Consider the following 18,184-nt stretch of genomic DNA (forward strand, 5'->3'; position numbering starts at 1 on the left):
CCCATTTAGTATCAGGTAATGTTGGATTTTTGGGTAGCTAACGTTAAACGGTCAAATCATAAAGTTCAGTGTCCTCATTACTTTAATTTCTACAACAAATCCTGCCTTGAAGTCGGACCAAGCGTCAAGACTTTTGTAAGCCTTAAAGCTTTGCTTCGTGTATTTCCCCGGCATATAAATTAAGTAATTATAAATAATGGTAAAAGTTTACTGTCCCAACTTAAATTTGGAATCTGTTGCAGGCCTGAAATGCAGAATGGGTGTATATTAACAAATGAAAGTAGGTTGAGGAGCAAACATATGAAGGAAATATCTTAGTGTAACAGAGGATTACAGGTACATGTCCATGCAAGAATCTGCCTTTTCCGTAAAGTTTCAACTTTTTCTGATGCGTTGTGCTGATGAGTTCTAGTTCACATTCACAAAGAATACGACTATCTGTGTTTGACGACAGCTATTTTGTGTTATTTTATAACTTTGTTGTAGTTTTTTTTTTGTTTGTTTTTTTAAATTACGTTATTGGAAAGTGCTTTTTTTTTTAAATTGCGTAATTTGGAATTTTTTGTAATATTTTTTTTATTATTACATTAATTGAAATTTGATTTCTTAGGAAAAAGGGACAGATAAAATAAACTTTCGGTTCCTTTTTATTCAAGGAAAGACATTTGTTGCAATTATATTGAACTGTTTTGTTTTTCCTTTAATGAATGAAATAAAGAATATCATATATTATATATATATATATATATATATTTAAAAAAAATGTCAATAACATACAGAAAAAAGTCAATGAAAGGCCTAATAATTGTGCAGCAGTGTAGAATCCTTACCCAGTTCATCCCCGGAGGAGAAGATGGCCGAGCCCAGGCGGGAGTTGTAGTGGGAGTTGGCGAAGGCCGTGAAGTTGTTCTGCAGCCGGCGGTGCCGCAGGTAAAGCACCACCAGACCGCCACACACCCCCAGCAGCAGCATGAACAGCACCGGGACCACCACCGCCGCCATGTCCTTGGAGTGAGCCTCGCTGCGGGAGGCGTCACTGGTCCCTGGACGGGAGGAAGAGGAACATTTACGGCAGGATTAGCCCACAACGGCCGTGCATCAGTGTCAACACGGGGGACCACAGCTCAGGCCCCGTTTACACGTAGTAAAAACAGTGGTGTTTTCATGCGTTTTGGCCGTGTGGAGTGGAGATTTGCAAAAACTTTGCTTGTAAAGAAAAACGGAGAGAAACGGACATTTAGGCTTCAGAACGTCACATTATGCGACAGAAACGTCACCACACTGCAAAAACTCAAAATCTTAACAAGAATATTTGTCTTATTTCTAGTTAAAATGTAAAATTTTTAGTCAAAAAAAATCTCATTACACTTAAAACAAGACTCATCACTGGAAAAAAGTGAACATTTACTTGAAACAGGTGAAAATTGTCAAATAAGTTATTCATCTGGTGACGACTCTTGTTTTAAGTGAAATGAGATTTTTTGACTAAAAATGGAGACATTTTAACTAGAAATAAGACAAATATTCCTGCTAAGATTTTGAGTTTTTGCAGTGCAGCGTCATGAGAGCGACCTGTGTTTACAATTTGTTTGGCCACCGTCAATATTTTAACGGTTTTATATTCTAAAGTCACACTTAAAAGTAACTCCACTTCTCTGTCACTCCAAACGAAAGACTCTCGTACACGTAGACAAGTAACTTCCAGAGTAACTGGAAGTTACTCGTGTCATTTGTTGATGTTTTTTTCCAGGATTCTGATTGGCTAGCATGACTTTATCTTCTCGTTACACTGCCCCCTGTAGGTTTGGCTGCTCATAGCACCTTAACAGCTATTTATGCGGGTTCGTGGAAATGATGGTATTTTTCAAAACGTAGAGGTGGAAATATCTGTTTTTGTAAATACCCGGATATGTGTAAACGTGGCCTCAGACACATCGGACATTCACAGCACTGGCTAAGCCACAAACTAATTACTCAGATACCAGCTCATTTGACCCGATCACTTGAGTTTGAGTATCTGCCGATTTTCCCGATCCGATCACTTTTTTCCCGATACACTTCCGATACTTTTTCCCGATCAGATACATTTTGGTAATGAAAAAAAGTAAAAAAAAAACTAAAAAAAACTGACTGCATCATTGGATCAAAACAAAGCTTATCAGCACTGGTGACACAAAATGTAGAAACATGAAATTGTAAACTAAAACAAAAAGTGCAGAATAGTGCAATATCAAAAATAAATACATTTCCCTTCAAAAGAGGTAGTTTACCTACTAGGTTCAAAAGTTGAATGACATCCAGTCAAACTCACAATCAATAAGAAAATTAAAATACATTTTGGCTTAACCTTGGTGCAGAATTCTCAACAGCATGAAATGAATAGCAGCAGATATTCATCACGGCTGTTATAGTTTTCTGTCACTGTGTTGTAATGATGTCAGAGCGTAGGAACCAAGTGTGGTTGTTCAGAGACGGACCCTTTAGACCGTAACACCAGTCATCCCTGTATTGTGTCGTCACCGAGAGTCAATAAAGTGGACCAAAAGATGATTAACGAGTAACGGATAATCATTTACAGAACACTACAGTCACCTTCCTCCGACAGCTTTTCTTTCTTTTTAAAACTTTCAGACATTGTCTCAGTTTATCTGAGCGTAGGCTAGTTGCTGTTAGCTCTCTGTTAGCCACGCTTCTTAAATCTTAACAAGAATATTTGTCTTATTTCTAGTTAAAATATCTCATTTTTAGTCAAAAAAATCTCATTACACTTAAAACAAGACACATCACTGGAAAAAACAACAATTTTCACCTGTTTCAAGTAGATTTTCACTTAAAATAAGTAGAAAAATCTGCCAGTGGAACAAGATTTTTTTGCTTGTAAGAAGAATAAGAAGATAAATCTTGTTCCACTGGCAGATTTTTCTACTTATTTCAAGTGAAAATTTACTTGAAAAGGTGAAAATTGTCAAATAAGTTATTTTTCTGGAAATGTCGAGAAAAAAGTAGAAAAAGTCGAGATTAATGTTGAAGTAGAATTTCGAGAAAAAAGTCGAAATGTCGAGAAAAGAGTCAAAATTTCGTGAATAAAGTCAAAAAGTTGAGAAAAAAGTAGAAATGTCAAGAAAAAAGGGCGAAATTTCGACTTTTTAATTTTTTTTCCGAAATCGTATTTCTACATTAATCTCGACATTTCGACTTTTTTTCTCGACATTTCGTCTTTTTTCTTGAAGTGCACAATAAAAAAAATCTTCCACTCTCAAATAGTTTTTCTCTTGCCTGGCCCTAATACTCCTCTGTAGTATTATAGAGAGGAGGCCCCTTGATAAGCCTCTCAGGTTCCAGCTGAGCTCAGGTGTGGGGGCGTGTCTACCTGTCAGCTGGTTGTAGAGCAGCAGGGCCGGCTCTCCACACATCTGGCCGCTGAGCAGGCAGCGCGCCTGCACCGACAGCGTGTAGCTGTGTCCCGGCTGCAGCCCGCTGATGCGGAAGTACGTCTCCGTGGTGTTCCCCAGGTAGGACGTCAGGTTGGTGGCGTTGTCAAACATGTGCACCTCGTAGCCCTGGAAACAGCACGGCAACAGCCAGGTGAGGACCGAGAAAGAAAGAAATGACACCACGGACACTTTCCTGCCAAGATGGACATGCATTTCCAGATACCTGGGGGTTTAATGGATGGGATGATGTGAGGGAGAACTGTTGGGAGTTCCTCTTTAGAAAATCCTGCTCAGACACTATTCATCGTTATACCACGGTCTGTGTGAATACTCTTCTGATTGGCTGGCAGGTGTAGGTTATCACTTATAACCAACACCTAGAAAACAAGTTCGGTCAAATTGCCTGATAACTTTGATATCATTGCGCTGGATCAACTGCCAGGTGGTAACCACGGCAACGGAGATTCAGAGAAGAAGAGCCGGCTACCGCAGGACGGCAACATGAGTGATTTTCTTTTCATTTATTTGGTGAATTTAATTTAGCGTTTAAAACGAAGCGTTTGAAACGTTTATTTATTTGAATGGTTGATCATATATGTAACTAAATAAAACGGTTCAGGAAACCATCTGTGGACTAGAATATCTCCCGTTGCTGAGTGGTATCTCAGGTCCGTCCCAGGTACTGGCGCTTCACGTGGGACGGTTCACGCCGCCGCGTCGTCCATATATTTATGTAAATCAACACCTCGTCAGGCATGATCCCTTACATATTTGCTCTTCTACCTGTCATTGTTGCTGTTATTATTTTTAATATCACAATTCTCTGGATCTTGAATTAGGGCCCAAGCACTTACAGTGCGAAGGCCCTATTGTATCAGTAGGAATTTTCTTCTTTATTTTTCCGACGAAAGGAGGGCCGTTTTGCCCGCCTAAACTTGCCCCAAAAGTCACCAAATTTTGCACCCAAGCCAGGCCTGGCAAATAATTTTATATTTAAAGGAGCTGTATGTAAGAGCAATAATAAAACGAATCATAAAATGACCCCGATATGTCAACAGACATTTAAAAATCATGTTCATTTCAAATACTTATGTCACTGACAACAGCACTCAAGCCAGGATATTCCAGTTTAAAAAGAGGAGTTGCAGCCCTCAACTGATGTTTATGTTGAAGCTCCACCCTCCACCTATCTCCCAATCACCAAGTCAGTATTGTTTCTGAAGCTCCACCCTCCACCTATCTCCCAATCACCAAGTCAGTATTGTTTCGGCATCCGGGTTGCCAGCTCGGCTCTAATTATGGCAGCCATGGCAGCCTACGTTCCTGCTGCATTCTGCAGCCTACCTGGCAACCTCTGGTTGGGGGGAGGAGGGGGAGGGTACACGCCGCTCAACAATATTTGGAAAGTGACTGCAGTACCAGTTTTGGACATTTCTTACAGACGGCTCCTTTAATGGTTTGCATTAATGGGCGTGGCAAAATGGCTCAACAGCGCCCCCTAGAAAACTTTTCCCTGGCATAACTTTTGAACGGGTTGTGATAAAGAGTCGTGGGTGGTGTCATCGGACTCGGTATTCAGTCCTTGACCTTCATTGGCCTGAATTAGCCCCGACTCTTCTTCTGATTGGTCGATATGTGATACTTCCGATTTTCTGCAATAACTTTTGAATGGTTTGACATAGAAAGTCGTGGGTGGTGTCATTGGACATGGTTTTGAGTCCTTGGCCATAATTGGTGCAAATTAGCCCCGCCCCTTCTTCTGATTGGTCGATATTTCATAGTCCCTATTTTCTGCCATAACTTTTGAATGGTTTGATATAGAAAGTGGTGGGTGGTGTCATTTCTGATATGCTTGTGAGTGCGAGGGCCCGTTCATCGCTGCTTGCAGCTTTAATTTACGTACCTTGCTTTTGGCAGATTCATTTCTGGTCTGCTCTATATTCACTTACTCTGTTTGATACATTGTTTTTATACACAGGCTGTATACACCTCCATCTTAACTTGAGCATAAAGTGTGTGTATGTGTGTGTGTGAGGGTGGAGGTTGAAATAGAGATGTGTGTTTAGCTGTTTAGCCTGTTTTTACTTTTGTGTATTCATTTACTTAGTTATTTGTGTATGTTAGCTAGTTGTTTCTGTTCTGGTTGTTTAGTTTCCCCTTTGGTCTCCCCTTCTCATTTCCTTTTCATTTATTTATTTGCCCATTTTACTTTTTAATTAATTAGCTTTATTGTAACATGGACTATTATTCATCTGTGAAGTCACATGTCAGGATATATTTTAGAGGAGGAAGATTTTTTTTCATTACGCACTTCGAGAAAATAGTTGAAAAGTGAAGAAAAAAGTCAAAATGTTGAGAAAAAAGTTGAAATTTCGACTTTATTCACGAAATTTCGACCTTATTCTTGAAATTGTATTTCAACATGAATCTCGACTTTTTTCTCGAAGTGCACAATAAAAGAAAATCTTCCCCTCTCAAATATTTTTTCTCCTGCCTGGCCCTGATCTCTTCCATAGTACGTGTCTTCATCAAGATGGTGATGTAGACAAACTTTGAGTGGGGAAGTGCCGTGATCTCACCCTGCTCTCGTTGAATCCCTTCTCCCGCACGGCCAGGCTCTTCCAGAACAGGAACACGTGGTCCTTCTCCGTTATGACCTTCAGCGCTTCTGGAGCCGGAAGAGGAACTGCAACACATTTTAAAATCCACCGTTAAAGTCGGTCATATTGGTGTCTGAAGTCATTCTCCATTTGAGATATCAGTTGTGTTTATTTCTCTGAGGTCTCGTCAGTCTGAAAACTCAGATTTAAGGCTGGTATTCTGACCTAAACCGTCGGATGTTTCGTTATGACTTCAGAAAAGTGAGTAGAGATCAGTAGGGGATCAAGCACTGATCCCTGAGGCACACTCCAGAAAATGTTTGTTTGAACGGGAACGTCAACACTCCATGTTATGGTTTGTAGCCTTGGCGCTGCTAGCTGCTGCTTCATATTCTTTTAATATAGCTTAGATGTTATAGAGGGTTTGCATTGACGTGTCACTTCCCCACTGGACCAGCCCCCTTACTCATAATGAGTGGCAGAAACAGCTGCAGAAACTGCAACTAGTGGAGAGGACGGGATAACAGCTGATTATCAGTTGGACTTGACAGTGACCCATACAGTTACCCCAAGAACCAGTGGTCCATGGACATTAATATTTGGTACAGTTACCAAGAACCAGTGGTCCATGGACATTAATATTTGGCCATGAATCCAGTTTCCTGATATTTATATGTACTTAATTTCTACGCCGGGGAAATACACGAAGCAAAGCTTGAAGGCTTACAAAAGTCTTGACACTTGGTCCGACTTCAAGGCAGGATTTGTTGTAGAAATTAAAGTGATGAGGACACCGAACTTACAGCGATCCATTTGTCTCTCTTAAGCTTATTTTTCGTCAGTCTGTAAAACGATAACTCTGATTTCTTGCTAAATCTATGAGTACAGTCGATCGCACAACAGCTCTTTCCCATTTTAGATGTTTTCCAGTTGCTCAAACTGAAAGTTTACGCTGACACTCAGTCTTTCTGACACTCAGTCTTTCTGACACTCAGTCTTTCTGACACTCAGTCTTTCTGACACTCAGTGGGCGTAACCCGCTGTGAAGTCTCATCTGTGACGTCATGTACATTCCCTCTATAATGTCCTTTCAGGCAAGATATCAGACTGGCATCTTCTTTCCTCATCTCTGAAACACACGACACCCGCTGATGACAGAGACAACCAGACTGGCATGTTAGCTACGCTGCTGAGGCCTTGGCACTCATTTCCAGTCAGGCGGATGTGGGGCCATGCTGGGGTCCTGACAGTAATGGCACTTTTCCACTAGCACCTACTCAGCCCGACTCGCCTCCACTCAGTTTGGTTCTTTCCCACCAGGGGTCTAACTACCGAGTAGATACTTTTCTGTATCTATTCTGCCGAGGTTCTAAGCGGCTGAGTCAGCTGTATCTGACATCATCACATTACAGGACACTGATTGGTCGGGGGGTTGGAGTCAGACGTCTGAGTCAGGAGGAGGAAATCAGAGAAAGAGACTCTGACGGATTCTTGTTCATTTTATTCAACCAACAATGGCAGCAAAAGTCTGTTTCATGATCCAACTCTGAGGGTCAGATGTTCATAAACCTGGTGCTGAGGAGAGAATTAAAAAGGGATCTAGACGGAGATAAGGAACGACCAGATCTACCAGGAGCTCTGTCTCTTCATAGCTGCTCACGGCTCCAGCTGACTTTTCAGCAGCAACGAGACTAACTAAAAAAAAATGAAAAAGCGTTGCCGCTAGGGCTGAACGATTCATTGCATTTGCGATAATATCGCGATGTGATAAAACAAGATTTTCTAACCGCAAAGGCTGCGATTTGACCAGTCACGTGATCTGCTTTAAATAAATCTGACATTGTATATAATAAAACAAACATACATGAGAAAAATACATGAGAACAGGACCTTGGAAAAATAATTGCATATTAAATCGCAATTGCAATATTGAGGAAAAAAATCGCAATTAGATTATTTTCAAAAATCGTTCAGCCCTAGTTGCCACTTGAAGCTTCTCTCACTCTCATTTTTAACTTGATATTGAACAAAAGCCACAGATCCAGCAGCACATCTATCATCTCCTCCAGGTTCTACATCTTTAGTGTTGTTGTCTTCTCAGTTTAGATACACAATCAAATACGTCACAGCAGCTTCTACCAACCTTCTACTTCTGATCTGGGTGTTGAAAAGAAATGAGGGAAAGGCGAGTGGAGTCAGGCTGAGTAGGTACTAATGGAAAAGTGCCATGAGGCAGCAGATAACTCCATCCACTCTTTTACTGGGGTGGTTCCTAGCTTTGCTAGAGGGCCGACACTGACCTGTGCTCAGGGTGAAGCTGGCCTCTTTGCTCATGTTGCGTAGCCGGACGGAGACGCCGTATCTCCCCGCGGGCTCCAGATCCTTCAGCAGGTACTCCACCGTGTTGTTCTGAGTGGTCAGCTTGTAGTCGCGCTCCGCCCTCCGGATCACGTCCCTCACGTGGATCACGTACGTCTGTGGAGACAGGGAGACGTGGGTTGATGGAGGATGGGGACTGCGGTTCCCGCTGCTCGTAGACGCGTCTTCAGCGTGAGACGGTGGGGTACCAGGGGCGTGTCCGGGCTGTCGTACGGCGGCTGCCACTTCAGCGTGGCCTGGGTCTTGTCCACCCGCACGCGGTGCAGGTTCCTGGGCGGCAGCCGCTCGTTGGGAATCATCTTCACCACGGCGTATTCGGAGGGAGGACCCATGAAGGGAACCACAGCACGGACCTGCAGAGAGGTCCCATTAATCAGGACTGCTTAGATCAAATCACATGCATCAACTCTGAGCTCAGAGCATCACAGAACCCATGGAGTGGAGAGAACATCAGGTTCATGGAGCCAGGACCGCCGCAAGGGGTGTGCGAACCGTGCGACCGCACGGGGCCTCGCGCCCCAGGGGGCCTCGCGCTATGGGCCGTTTTTTTTTTTTTTTTTTTTTTCAAAATTTTTTTTTTTTTCAAATTTTTCTTTTTTTAAATTTTTTTTTTTCGTTTTTTTTTTTCGTTTTTTCCCTTATAAATATCAACAGTCACGTTCCATTACAGACCTAAATGTGTACTAGTCTGTGCATATCAATAAATATATGTGCAATGATGCGCGTGTCTGTTGTTCAATACAACTGATCAGACCAAGCGCAGACACAAGGTGCTCTGATCCAGACGGGTTGAGTGTGGAACAAACTGTCACACAATGTCGAGAGAACGAGACAGATTCAGGAAATTTCCATCAGGGGATGAAAAAAGAAAAAACTAAAGAAAATGGAAGAGTTTAATGCCTCTCTGAAAGGCTCATTTGATAAATTTGTTACAAAAATCACCGACCCGACCAGGTCTCAAGCAGCCGTGGGGCCCCACGTCGAGGCAAGCCAAATGATGATGAGGCAGGGGAAGGTATCCAGTATTTTGCTAATTGGAGAGTTAAAATTGCGCATATAGACACCCGATCCGACCCGAAAAACCCAAAAATTTTGGGGCCCCCCAGCCATTTCGCACAGGGCCTCGCAAATCTCCAAGGCGGCTCTGCATGGAGCCCTTCTGGGCGAGGGTGGGAGTGGGAGTGGGTGGGTTAGACCCAGGAACTTTCAACGAATGAGGAGCAACTTTATTCTTTTTTCCCACTGCGATAGGAGCTCAAACGTAAAGCTGCTCATCCCAGCGCCACCTATGAGCCAACATGGGTTACTTTACCTGAAACTGGTCACGTGATCGAATATGCGGAGCGGGTTTGGTACGACTGACCGTCTTTGTTGTGACAGTGAAGTCTAATCATAATAATGATGAAAATACTGATTACAAGAATAAAAATATGAATAATGATAATAGTAATAGCAATAATGATGATAATAATAATGATAATAGTAATCAAAATAACGATGATAATAATAGTAACAATAATAACGATAATTAAAGATGCAAGCAGTGATGAACGGGCCCTCGCGCGCGCAATTTTCACCAATAAAAGTCAACAACTCAAAACTAAGTCTGATGACACCACCCATAACTCTTTATGTCAAACCATTCAAAAGTTATGGCAGAAAGTAAGAACTACCACGGTAACGTTTTTGACTGAAAAAAGTAATGCGCTCATCGCAGGATCTAGACGCACATTTTGATGTATAACACACCTGGGTGCACGTTACGGTTCGGCCCGTATTAACTGCCGAAGGAATGGCATAAATTTCGCCAAAATTACACGATTAATTCAAAATGGCCGACTTCCTGTTTGGTTTGGGCCATGGCTTCAAGAGACTTTTCTTTAAGTTGTGACATGATACAGGTGTGTACCGATTTTTGTGTATGTACGTCAAACCGTATTGTGGGGCTTGAGGCACAAAGTTTTCTAGGGGGCGCTGTTGAGCCATTTTGCCACGCTCATTAATGCAAACCATTAAATATCAAATTGTTCACCAGGCCTGGCTTGCGTGGACAATTTGGTGACTTTTGGGGCACGTTTAGGGGGAAAAAAAGGCCCTCCTTTCGTCAGAAGGAAAACGAAGATAAAAATTCCTACAGATACAATAGGGCCTTCGCACTGTCAGTGCTCGGGCCCTAATTAAAGCTGCAAGGAGCGATGAACGGGCCCTCGTGCGTGCAATTTTCACCAATAAGAGTCAAAGACTCAAAACTAAGTCCGATGACACCACCCACGAGTCTTTATGTCAAACCATTCAAAAGTTATGGCAGAAAGTAGGATCTATGAAATATCGACCAATCAGATGAAGGGGGGACACGCTTTTTGGCCACGGTAACGCTTTTGACTGAAAAAAGTCATGCGCGTCGTCGCAGGATGGAGACGCACATTTTGATGTATAACACACCTGGGTGCACGTTACGGTTCGGGCCGTATTAACGGCCGAATAAGTGGCATAAATTGCGCCAAAATTACACGATTAATTCAAAATGGCCGACTTCCTGTTCGGTTTGGGCCATGGCGCCAAGAGACTTTTCTTTAAGTTGTGACATGATACAGGTGTGTACCGATTTTTCAAGCATGTACGTCAAACCGTATTGTGGGGCTTGAGGCACAAAGACGCACATTTTGATGTTTAACACACCTGGGTGCACGTTACGGTTCGGGCCGCATTAACGGCTGAAGAAATGGCATAAATTGCGCTAAAGTTAAGCCTGGACTGGCTGGAGGGGAACACAACGCCCTCTGATTTCAGACGATGTTTCTGCTCAACCAAGAGAGTATCCAGCAGAGACATTAATGACAGAAGCCTGTTTTACTTTGACACTCCGTATAAGAATGTGGCTTAAGAAGCTTGCTTCTTCCAGGAGGGGTGTCATTTTCCAGCATTTCCCACGTTTGTTTTCTTTATTCAAAACGTTTTTTTTCCATTTTGTTCAGCAGAAACAAACACTGGCAAGGAATTCCTGGTACATACTTGGCAAACACTGCTGATCTACAAATACGGTTACAGTTCTGAGAGGACGGTTTACAGAATTATGGTTTTACCGGTCCTGTTTCACGCGTGGATGCGTCTGCGTACGACAGACACACGATGCTGCGTTCTGCTGGGGATCAGGCGCCTGTTGGCTCCTTGTTTTGGCAGGTTTGACACTGAATTATTCTTTTAGGAAAATATAATAAAACTGGGCAGAGGTTTGGTGTTCCTTTATCCAAATATGTTACAGACTTTCTGCACGATAATAAAAAAGAAACGCCGACTATAAAACACAACAGGACTGAATATGAGGTGGGTTTTACTCAGACATCTGCTGCCGCGTCTCCTCCAACCTCACGCTTCATAAATCTGATCACAGCACAGTTGTCAAAGCTGCACATGCAGCTAAAAGCTGCACATGGGTCAATGACGAATAGGGATTTTCAACAGGTCAATTTTAAAATAATAAAAAAAAGAATGTCTATTGCAGTAGTTCAAACATTAAGAATGTTGTGTACACATAAATTCATAAACAAATTTTAAATTGAGTTTTTTTGTCAAGATGAATTGGCACTAGCCTTAAAAAGGTCATGTGGTGCAACCATGATTCATATTAAAATTAATTAATTTCCTTAACATCTTGACATCTTTTTTTTTTTTTTTTTTTTTTACAAGTTTTCAGTATTATACAAAAATGTTAGTTTTTTTAATGGTCGCGCCACATGATATTTCATAAAATGGACATCAGTCAAACTTTGTTTGTATATTATGATGGAAATATAAATACAAATGTGTTGCAATCTTATACACTACAAGATACTTGGGAAATGATGCCAGATAAAAGAAGATTGATTTAAATACATTTAGAGGGATTTCAAAAAGTTTTCAAAACCAGAGTCCTGGTCGGACGGTCGCACCACATGACATTTTGACGCTTAAAACAACAACAAAATCCCAAATAACTAGTATTTTTTGTAAAATTCAAGTGAGTCCATATGTGGGACAGGTAGTTCATATATATGGTATTTTTTTTATCCATTTAAAGTAGCATGAGGCAGGATTGAGGCAGGATTTATGAAAAGAATTCGTATACGTTTTAAGTTTTCTAGTAATAATGTCAGATGAAGCGTTCCAAACTCAAAAGAATGAGCCCTCTAGTTTATCTCTCCGTTGCCTTGAACAGGCTGTTGCTGCAAAATGTGCTGCAATTCGGAGGCCGAATTTCCCGCGCTGTCCTGTGGATGTGACGTCACATGACGCTGCATGCGCGTTCTCCCCGTTCTCCCGTGCCGGCTTCACTGTTGGCTGCAGTACCCCCAACGGCCGTCGTGGTGAAGGGTGGCGCTAGAGAGTCTCATTTCTTAAAAGGAGCCTCATGCTCCTTTAAACCTTTTTTGAATTGAAAAAAAATCTGTTTTTCAGAAAATATAGGCGTCACGTCATTGAGCCACATGCAGCATCTACTCACCAGGAAGAGATACTGCTCATCACTGTCCATGGTCATGGTCAGGTTCAGAGAGCTGCTGTGGACCTGCCGAGGGCTGCGGAGGAGATCCAGGAAGGACGTGGCGTAAAACACGCCGTACACCTGCACAAAGAGCAGGAACATTAAGGAAAAACGGGAGTTTAAATGTTCTTATTTGTGAAGGTCAGTGAAGGCTTCGTTTCTCTGGAGACTTTGGTATCAGCGCTAAAACTTCAGAGAGCGAGGTGAAGCTCGCTGACTGAAAAGCTGCAGATGCCTCCGTTGAGCAGATGGCAGTGGGCCGGCAGGCCGGGGCCGGACACCTGGGGGTTTACACAACTGGAAGACCCAGCTGCTGGAAAATATCTAAAAAAAAAACATTTCACTGAACCTTTCTAAAAACCTTTCATGAGAGGCGAGGTCAAAGAACCGTTCCACTGAAAAGACTGGGAACGTGGATTATGGGATTCATTGGGAAGTTTGGAAAACATTTAAAATCTACAAACATGTAAATAAACATGTTCATGTCATAAGCAGACATGCATCCAAACTCAGTCCAAAACGCTTGTTCTTCACGTGTATTTGTTATGAAACATCTAGATAATCAGAATTCATGACAGTTGGATTAAGGCCCAGTCCCAATCCCCCCACCACCCCTACTTTTCAGTCCTACCCCTAAATTTTGTGCGTTCCCATGACGGTACTGGTGTCCCAATTCCTCTTTGCATATACGGTTAGTGGGCATAACGAGGGGTAGGGGGTATGAATCTGGCTCTTCACAGTGAGGGATTTCAGATGCTGACTCGCCGACCGAGGGTCAGAAACATTTCCCAGAATGCTTTACGTCATCATTTGCAGACTGAATCAAACAAAAAAACATGGTGAACATTTCTTATTTTTTAGTGAATAAAATCAATATTTTGAGTTAGTTTCTGCATAAAAATGCATTTTGATTATTTTCTAGCGAGAAATATATATTTTACTTTCATAATATTCACTCAGTGAATGTACATAATCACTCCTTTGGTTGTTGTTGAAAAGTCTTTTCAGATCGCCAGAATAAAGGCTGATTTATGGTTCCGCGTTACACCAACGCAGAGCCTACGGCGTAGGTTACGCGGCGACGCGCGCCGTACCCTACACCGTAGGCTTTGCGTTGGTGTAACGCGGAACCATAAATCAGCTCCCGACCCGGCGGCTCTTCTCATCCCGAAAACATCAGAGCAAATTTCTTACCAGGCGTTATTTGGATAAACTGAGCCCAGATTTGGGATCTTAACGGTTACTTTTACGCCTGAAAAATATTAAAACTTAATAAAGTGCCATATTAACAGCGCTACAGCGGAAATTAAAACAGCTTTTAGCTCTGGGCTTCCTGAAATGGTGTGACGTTTGTGCAAACGTAACTACGCAGTCGCTTACGTACCCGAACGTAAACCATGCAGTGACGTAGCAAGTGGTGTCCCAATCCCTAGGGAACATTACAAGGGCCCTACCCAAGTGGCTTCATTTTTAGGGCTAATGATAGAAAGTAGGGGGTGTATTGGGATTGGCCCTAACACTTCTAGATAATCCTGAATTCATGACAGTTGGACTAACACCTCCAGATAATCCCGACCCTCTGACAGTCGGACGAACACATCTGAAGTTGAGTGTCTTGCTGGACTGAAACAGATCTACATGCTCTAATGTCCAGAGTCGGGTGTAGAGGGTTGCTGGTGTGCAGAAATGACAGACAGAAAGATGGAAACACTGGCTTGGTGTGTGTGATGGGCTGACCTGTCCCGGAGGTCCGACCGTTCCCGGGGCTCTGGCCTGTCCCGGGGGTCCGGTGACAGTCCAGCTGCACTCAACAGCCGTCTGGTTGAGAGCCTTGGCCTTGAGCAGGGGCCGGTCCGGCTGGGTCCCGCTGGTCTGGTGCTGGGACAGGTTGCTGGGACTGTCCCCGATGCTGGTGTGGGCCCAGACCGCCACCTCGTACAGAGTCCCCGCCGTCAGGTTGGTAGCTGGGAACACACAGGACTCTCAGTTCCAGATCAACATGTGTAGAAAACTAAATAGTGTGACCAGACTGGAGCAGCACCTTTGAGCAGCCTCCCTGTGACGGTGTAGTTCCTGCTTTCCTTCACATGGGAGTCGAACTGCCAGGACAGAATCACGATGAAGTGTTTCACCTGAAAGAGAAGGCATCGTTAGTTCAGGAAACACCGCCTCCGTACTGGTTCACCGATGTGTGGGCTGTTTCAGGCCGCTCTTACGTCGTAGAGGGAGTTTAGGACGAAGGACAGGCTCATGGAGTCGTCCGTGATGCCGTCAGCGTTCACCGAGGGAGGGGGCAGCGCTGCAGCAGAGGAGGCAAGGGTTAACACTGGCTCGTCTAAATCCTGCTTTCATACCAGAAGTTTCACACAAAAAACTCAGACCTGTACGGAAGAGTATTAGTTAGGGCCATGCAGGGGAAAAAATATTTGAGAGGGGAAGATTTTTTTTTATTGTGCACTTCGAGAAAAAAGTCGAAATGTCAAGATTAATGTTGAAATACAATTTTGAGAAAAAAAGCGAAATTTCGACTTTATTCACGAAATTTCGACTTTTTTCTCGACATTTTCGACTTTATTCATGAAATTATAATTTTTTCAAAATTGTACTTCAACATTATTCTCCACATTTCGACTTTGATTTTTGATTTGAAAATCTTTAATGTCCCTGAAGGGAAATTTGGTTTGCAACAACAGGACAACATACATATCCCACTTCAAACACATAATACAATAAATAAAATAAATATAGTTCAACATTTTGACTTTTTCTCGAAATTGTACTTCAACATTAATCTCTAAATTTAGATTATTTTCCTCGAAGGGCATAATGAAAACATTTTTTTTCTATTTTTATTTTTCTCCTGCCTGGCCCTACTACTCTTCTGTAGACCGGAGAACGTTGAAATGGCGTGTAAAACATAAACAACCCCAGTTCCTGTCAACATCTGGAACTGAGGAGACAAGCTGACGGTGTTGTAGGAGAGGAACGCTGTCCCATCCTGGGCTGGTACCAGACTGGTTCTGCTGGATCTAATTATTTTCCTTCAGGATCAAGTTTTGGACTGCAAGTAGAGCAGCTCAGCAGCTGGCTCTCCCACGACCATGTGCTACCATGTGATGCTGAGCTGGATGCAGGACGAGGTTTTGGGTCTTATGCTGTACTTTTTTTTTGGGGATTTCCTACTGAGTTTGTTTTTCTCTTTTACAACAACTTCCTCCACTGGTTAATGCTGGTCTGTTCATGGATTCCTGCTGTTCACGTTTGGAAATGGAAAGTTGTTCACGCACCGGAGCAGCCGATTCCTGAGTCGGGTTCTGCCAGAGGTTCCTAATTGAGTCCCCGTTCCCACGTAGCAAAAACGGTGGTGTTTTCATGCGTTTTAGCCGTTCATTTACACGAAAACGAAGCTCAAAGTCACCAAAAACCATCATTTCTGAAAACTCCGGCCAAAGTGGAGATTTGCAAAAACTCCGTCTTCACGTTTGCTTGTAAACGGAGGGAAACGGACATTTATTCTTCAGAACGTCACATTATGAGACAGAAACGTCACCAGCGTCATGTGTGAGACCTGTGTTTACAATTAGTTTGGCCACCGTCAATATTTTCTTGTATTTTACCTGTTTTATATTCTAAAGTCACACTTAAAAGTAACTCCACTTCTCTTTCACTCCAAACCAAAGACTCTCGTTCATCTTGAAAGTAACTGGAAGTTACTCGTGTCATTTGTTGATGTTTTTTTCCAGGATTCTGATTGGCTAGCATGACTTTATCTTCTCGTTACACTGCCCCCTGTAGGTTTGGCTGCTCATAGCACCTTAACAGATATTTATGCAGGTTTGTGTAAATTATGGTATTTTTCAAAACGTAGAGGGGGAAATATCAGTTTTTGGAAATACGTGGCTATGTGGAAACGTGGCCTGAGTCGGGTTCTGCCAGAGGTCAGTTGAATTGTACATGTCCATCCGTTCCGTCCATCCATTCACCTGTCAATCATGCATGAATAACATCATCCTAAGCACAGCTGTTGCCAGGCAACAAGCACAACACTCCAGTGCCTTCACGACGATACCTTCATTCTCTCCAGCTGTTGGTGAAATTACATTTTTTCACTAACTTAGTCCATAACAACATAATTTCCCTTTGATTGGATGGATTAAAAAAAAACATTCAAATTGAATTCATTTAAATCTTGCTGAAATGTGGAACACGTCATCCAGAGAGAGATTCTCTGGATGGGAGCAGATGGAAATCTGCTCTTTGCTCTTAGACGGTGGTTTCTGGACGTGTTCCCGGGCAGAAATGCTCAGTGTTCATAAGTTTGAGCAGGAGAAGACTATTGACACTTCACATCCAGTCACGTCAGTGAGCTGCTGATGGGTGACGTAGAAGTTCGTAGAATGTCTCGTCTTTGAGACGTGATGATTCCATCAAGTTCAAAAACAGCTCATGTTTTCCATGGAATAGTAAAAGGACTCACTTTCTGCATTCAGAGGTTCCCTGCACTCTGATTTGAATCAGTATTTTAGACAGAACTGAGGATGTCAGGGCAACAGCTGCTGCTGTTTTATCATCACATCTGAATGCTATTTGGAGATGAGTGAAAGCATGTGGTCGTGGTTTTACAGGGATGTTCTCCAGGGGGAGAAGCAAGGTGGGTTTTAAGTAGGCGTGTAACAATATATCGCGCCACGAAATTTCGCGATACAAAAACGTCACGATATGTGTCGTGGAGGTGACAAACTGTAGCGCGATATTGGGTTATTATAGGCAGAGTCATCTTGTTTACATTCCACCAGGAAGATTGTGACTAGGAGCGGTTGGCCCAGGCCGCTCTGTAAAGGGCAAATTATAGAATCAGCAATTATTTTGAAAACAGGCGGCCTCAGTAATTTTCCGTCTGCCTTTCAGTCTCTGGTTCATCAGCGGCGACTCCAATCAGGGGAATTGTGATCAATTCCGGCCAAGCTGACCTCCCAACTTCTCCAGGTTGTTATCAATCTTGTTAATGAGCTCAAAGACCCCCGCCAGCCTGCGGTTCTGTTCGAGAATCGCATCCAGCTTACGGGCCTGCTCCCCGAACGTAAAAGTCAGAGCGCTGATCGCTTTGCTTGATCCTTCTGCCACGTCCGGCAGCTTTGAAAGAGCCGAGACGGCTGCCGACGACTTACGCGTTTGTCGATATATCAGGAAACCCCCATCCGATCATGAGGATAATCAGGAGAAATCCTGCTATCATAAATCCAAATATGAAG

General features: G+C 42.9%; 1 protein-coding gene across 2 annotated transcripts in view; it reads right to left on the minus strand.

Moving 5' to 3' along the window:
- Positions 1–18,184, minus strand: part of sorl1 (sortilin-related receptor, L(DLR class) A repeats containing) — a 184,573-nt gene that overhangs the window by 5,189 nt on the left and 161,200 nt on the right. For both annotated transcript variants that reach the window (XM_061718703.1, XM_061718704.1), the window contains 9 exons: positions 15,149–15,231; positions 14,974–15,064; positions 14,670–14,896; positions 12,894–13,013; positions 8,602–8,766; positions 8,335–8,509; positions 6,014–6,120; positions 3,371–3,560; positions 831–1,043 (listed from right to left, as the gene is read on the minus strand). In XM_061718703.1, the coding sequence (XP_061574687.1) occupies positions 831–1,043; positions 3,371–3,560; positions 6,014–6,120; positions 8,335–8,509; positions 8,602–8,766; positions 12,894–13,013; positions 14,670–14,896; positions 14,974–15,064; positions 15,149–15,231 (1,371 nt within the window). The remainder of the gene's footprint in view (positions 1–830; positions 1,044–3,370; positions 3,561–6,013; positions 6,121–8,334; positions 8,510–8,601; positions 8,767–12,893; positions 13,014–14,669; positions 14,897–14,973; positions 15,065–15,148; positions 15,232–18,184) is intronic.

Source organism: Cololabis saira, chromosome 4, assembly GCF_033807715.1.
Source record: "Cololabis saira isolate AMF1-May2022 chromosome 4, fColSai1.1, whole genome shotgun sequence".
In the NCBI taxonomy this organism is placed as follows: Eukaryota; Metazoa; Chordata; class Actinopteri; order Beloniformes; family Belonidae; genus Cololabis; species Cololabis saira.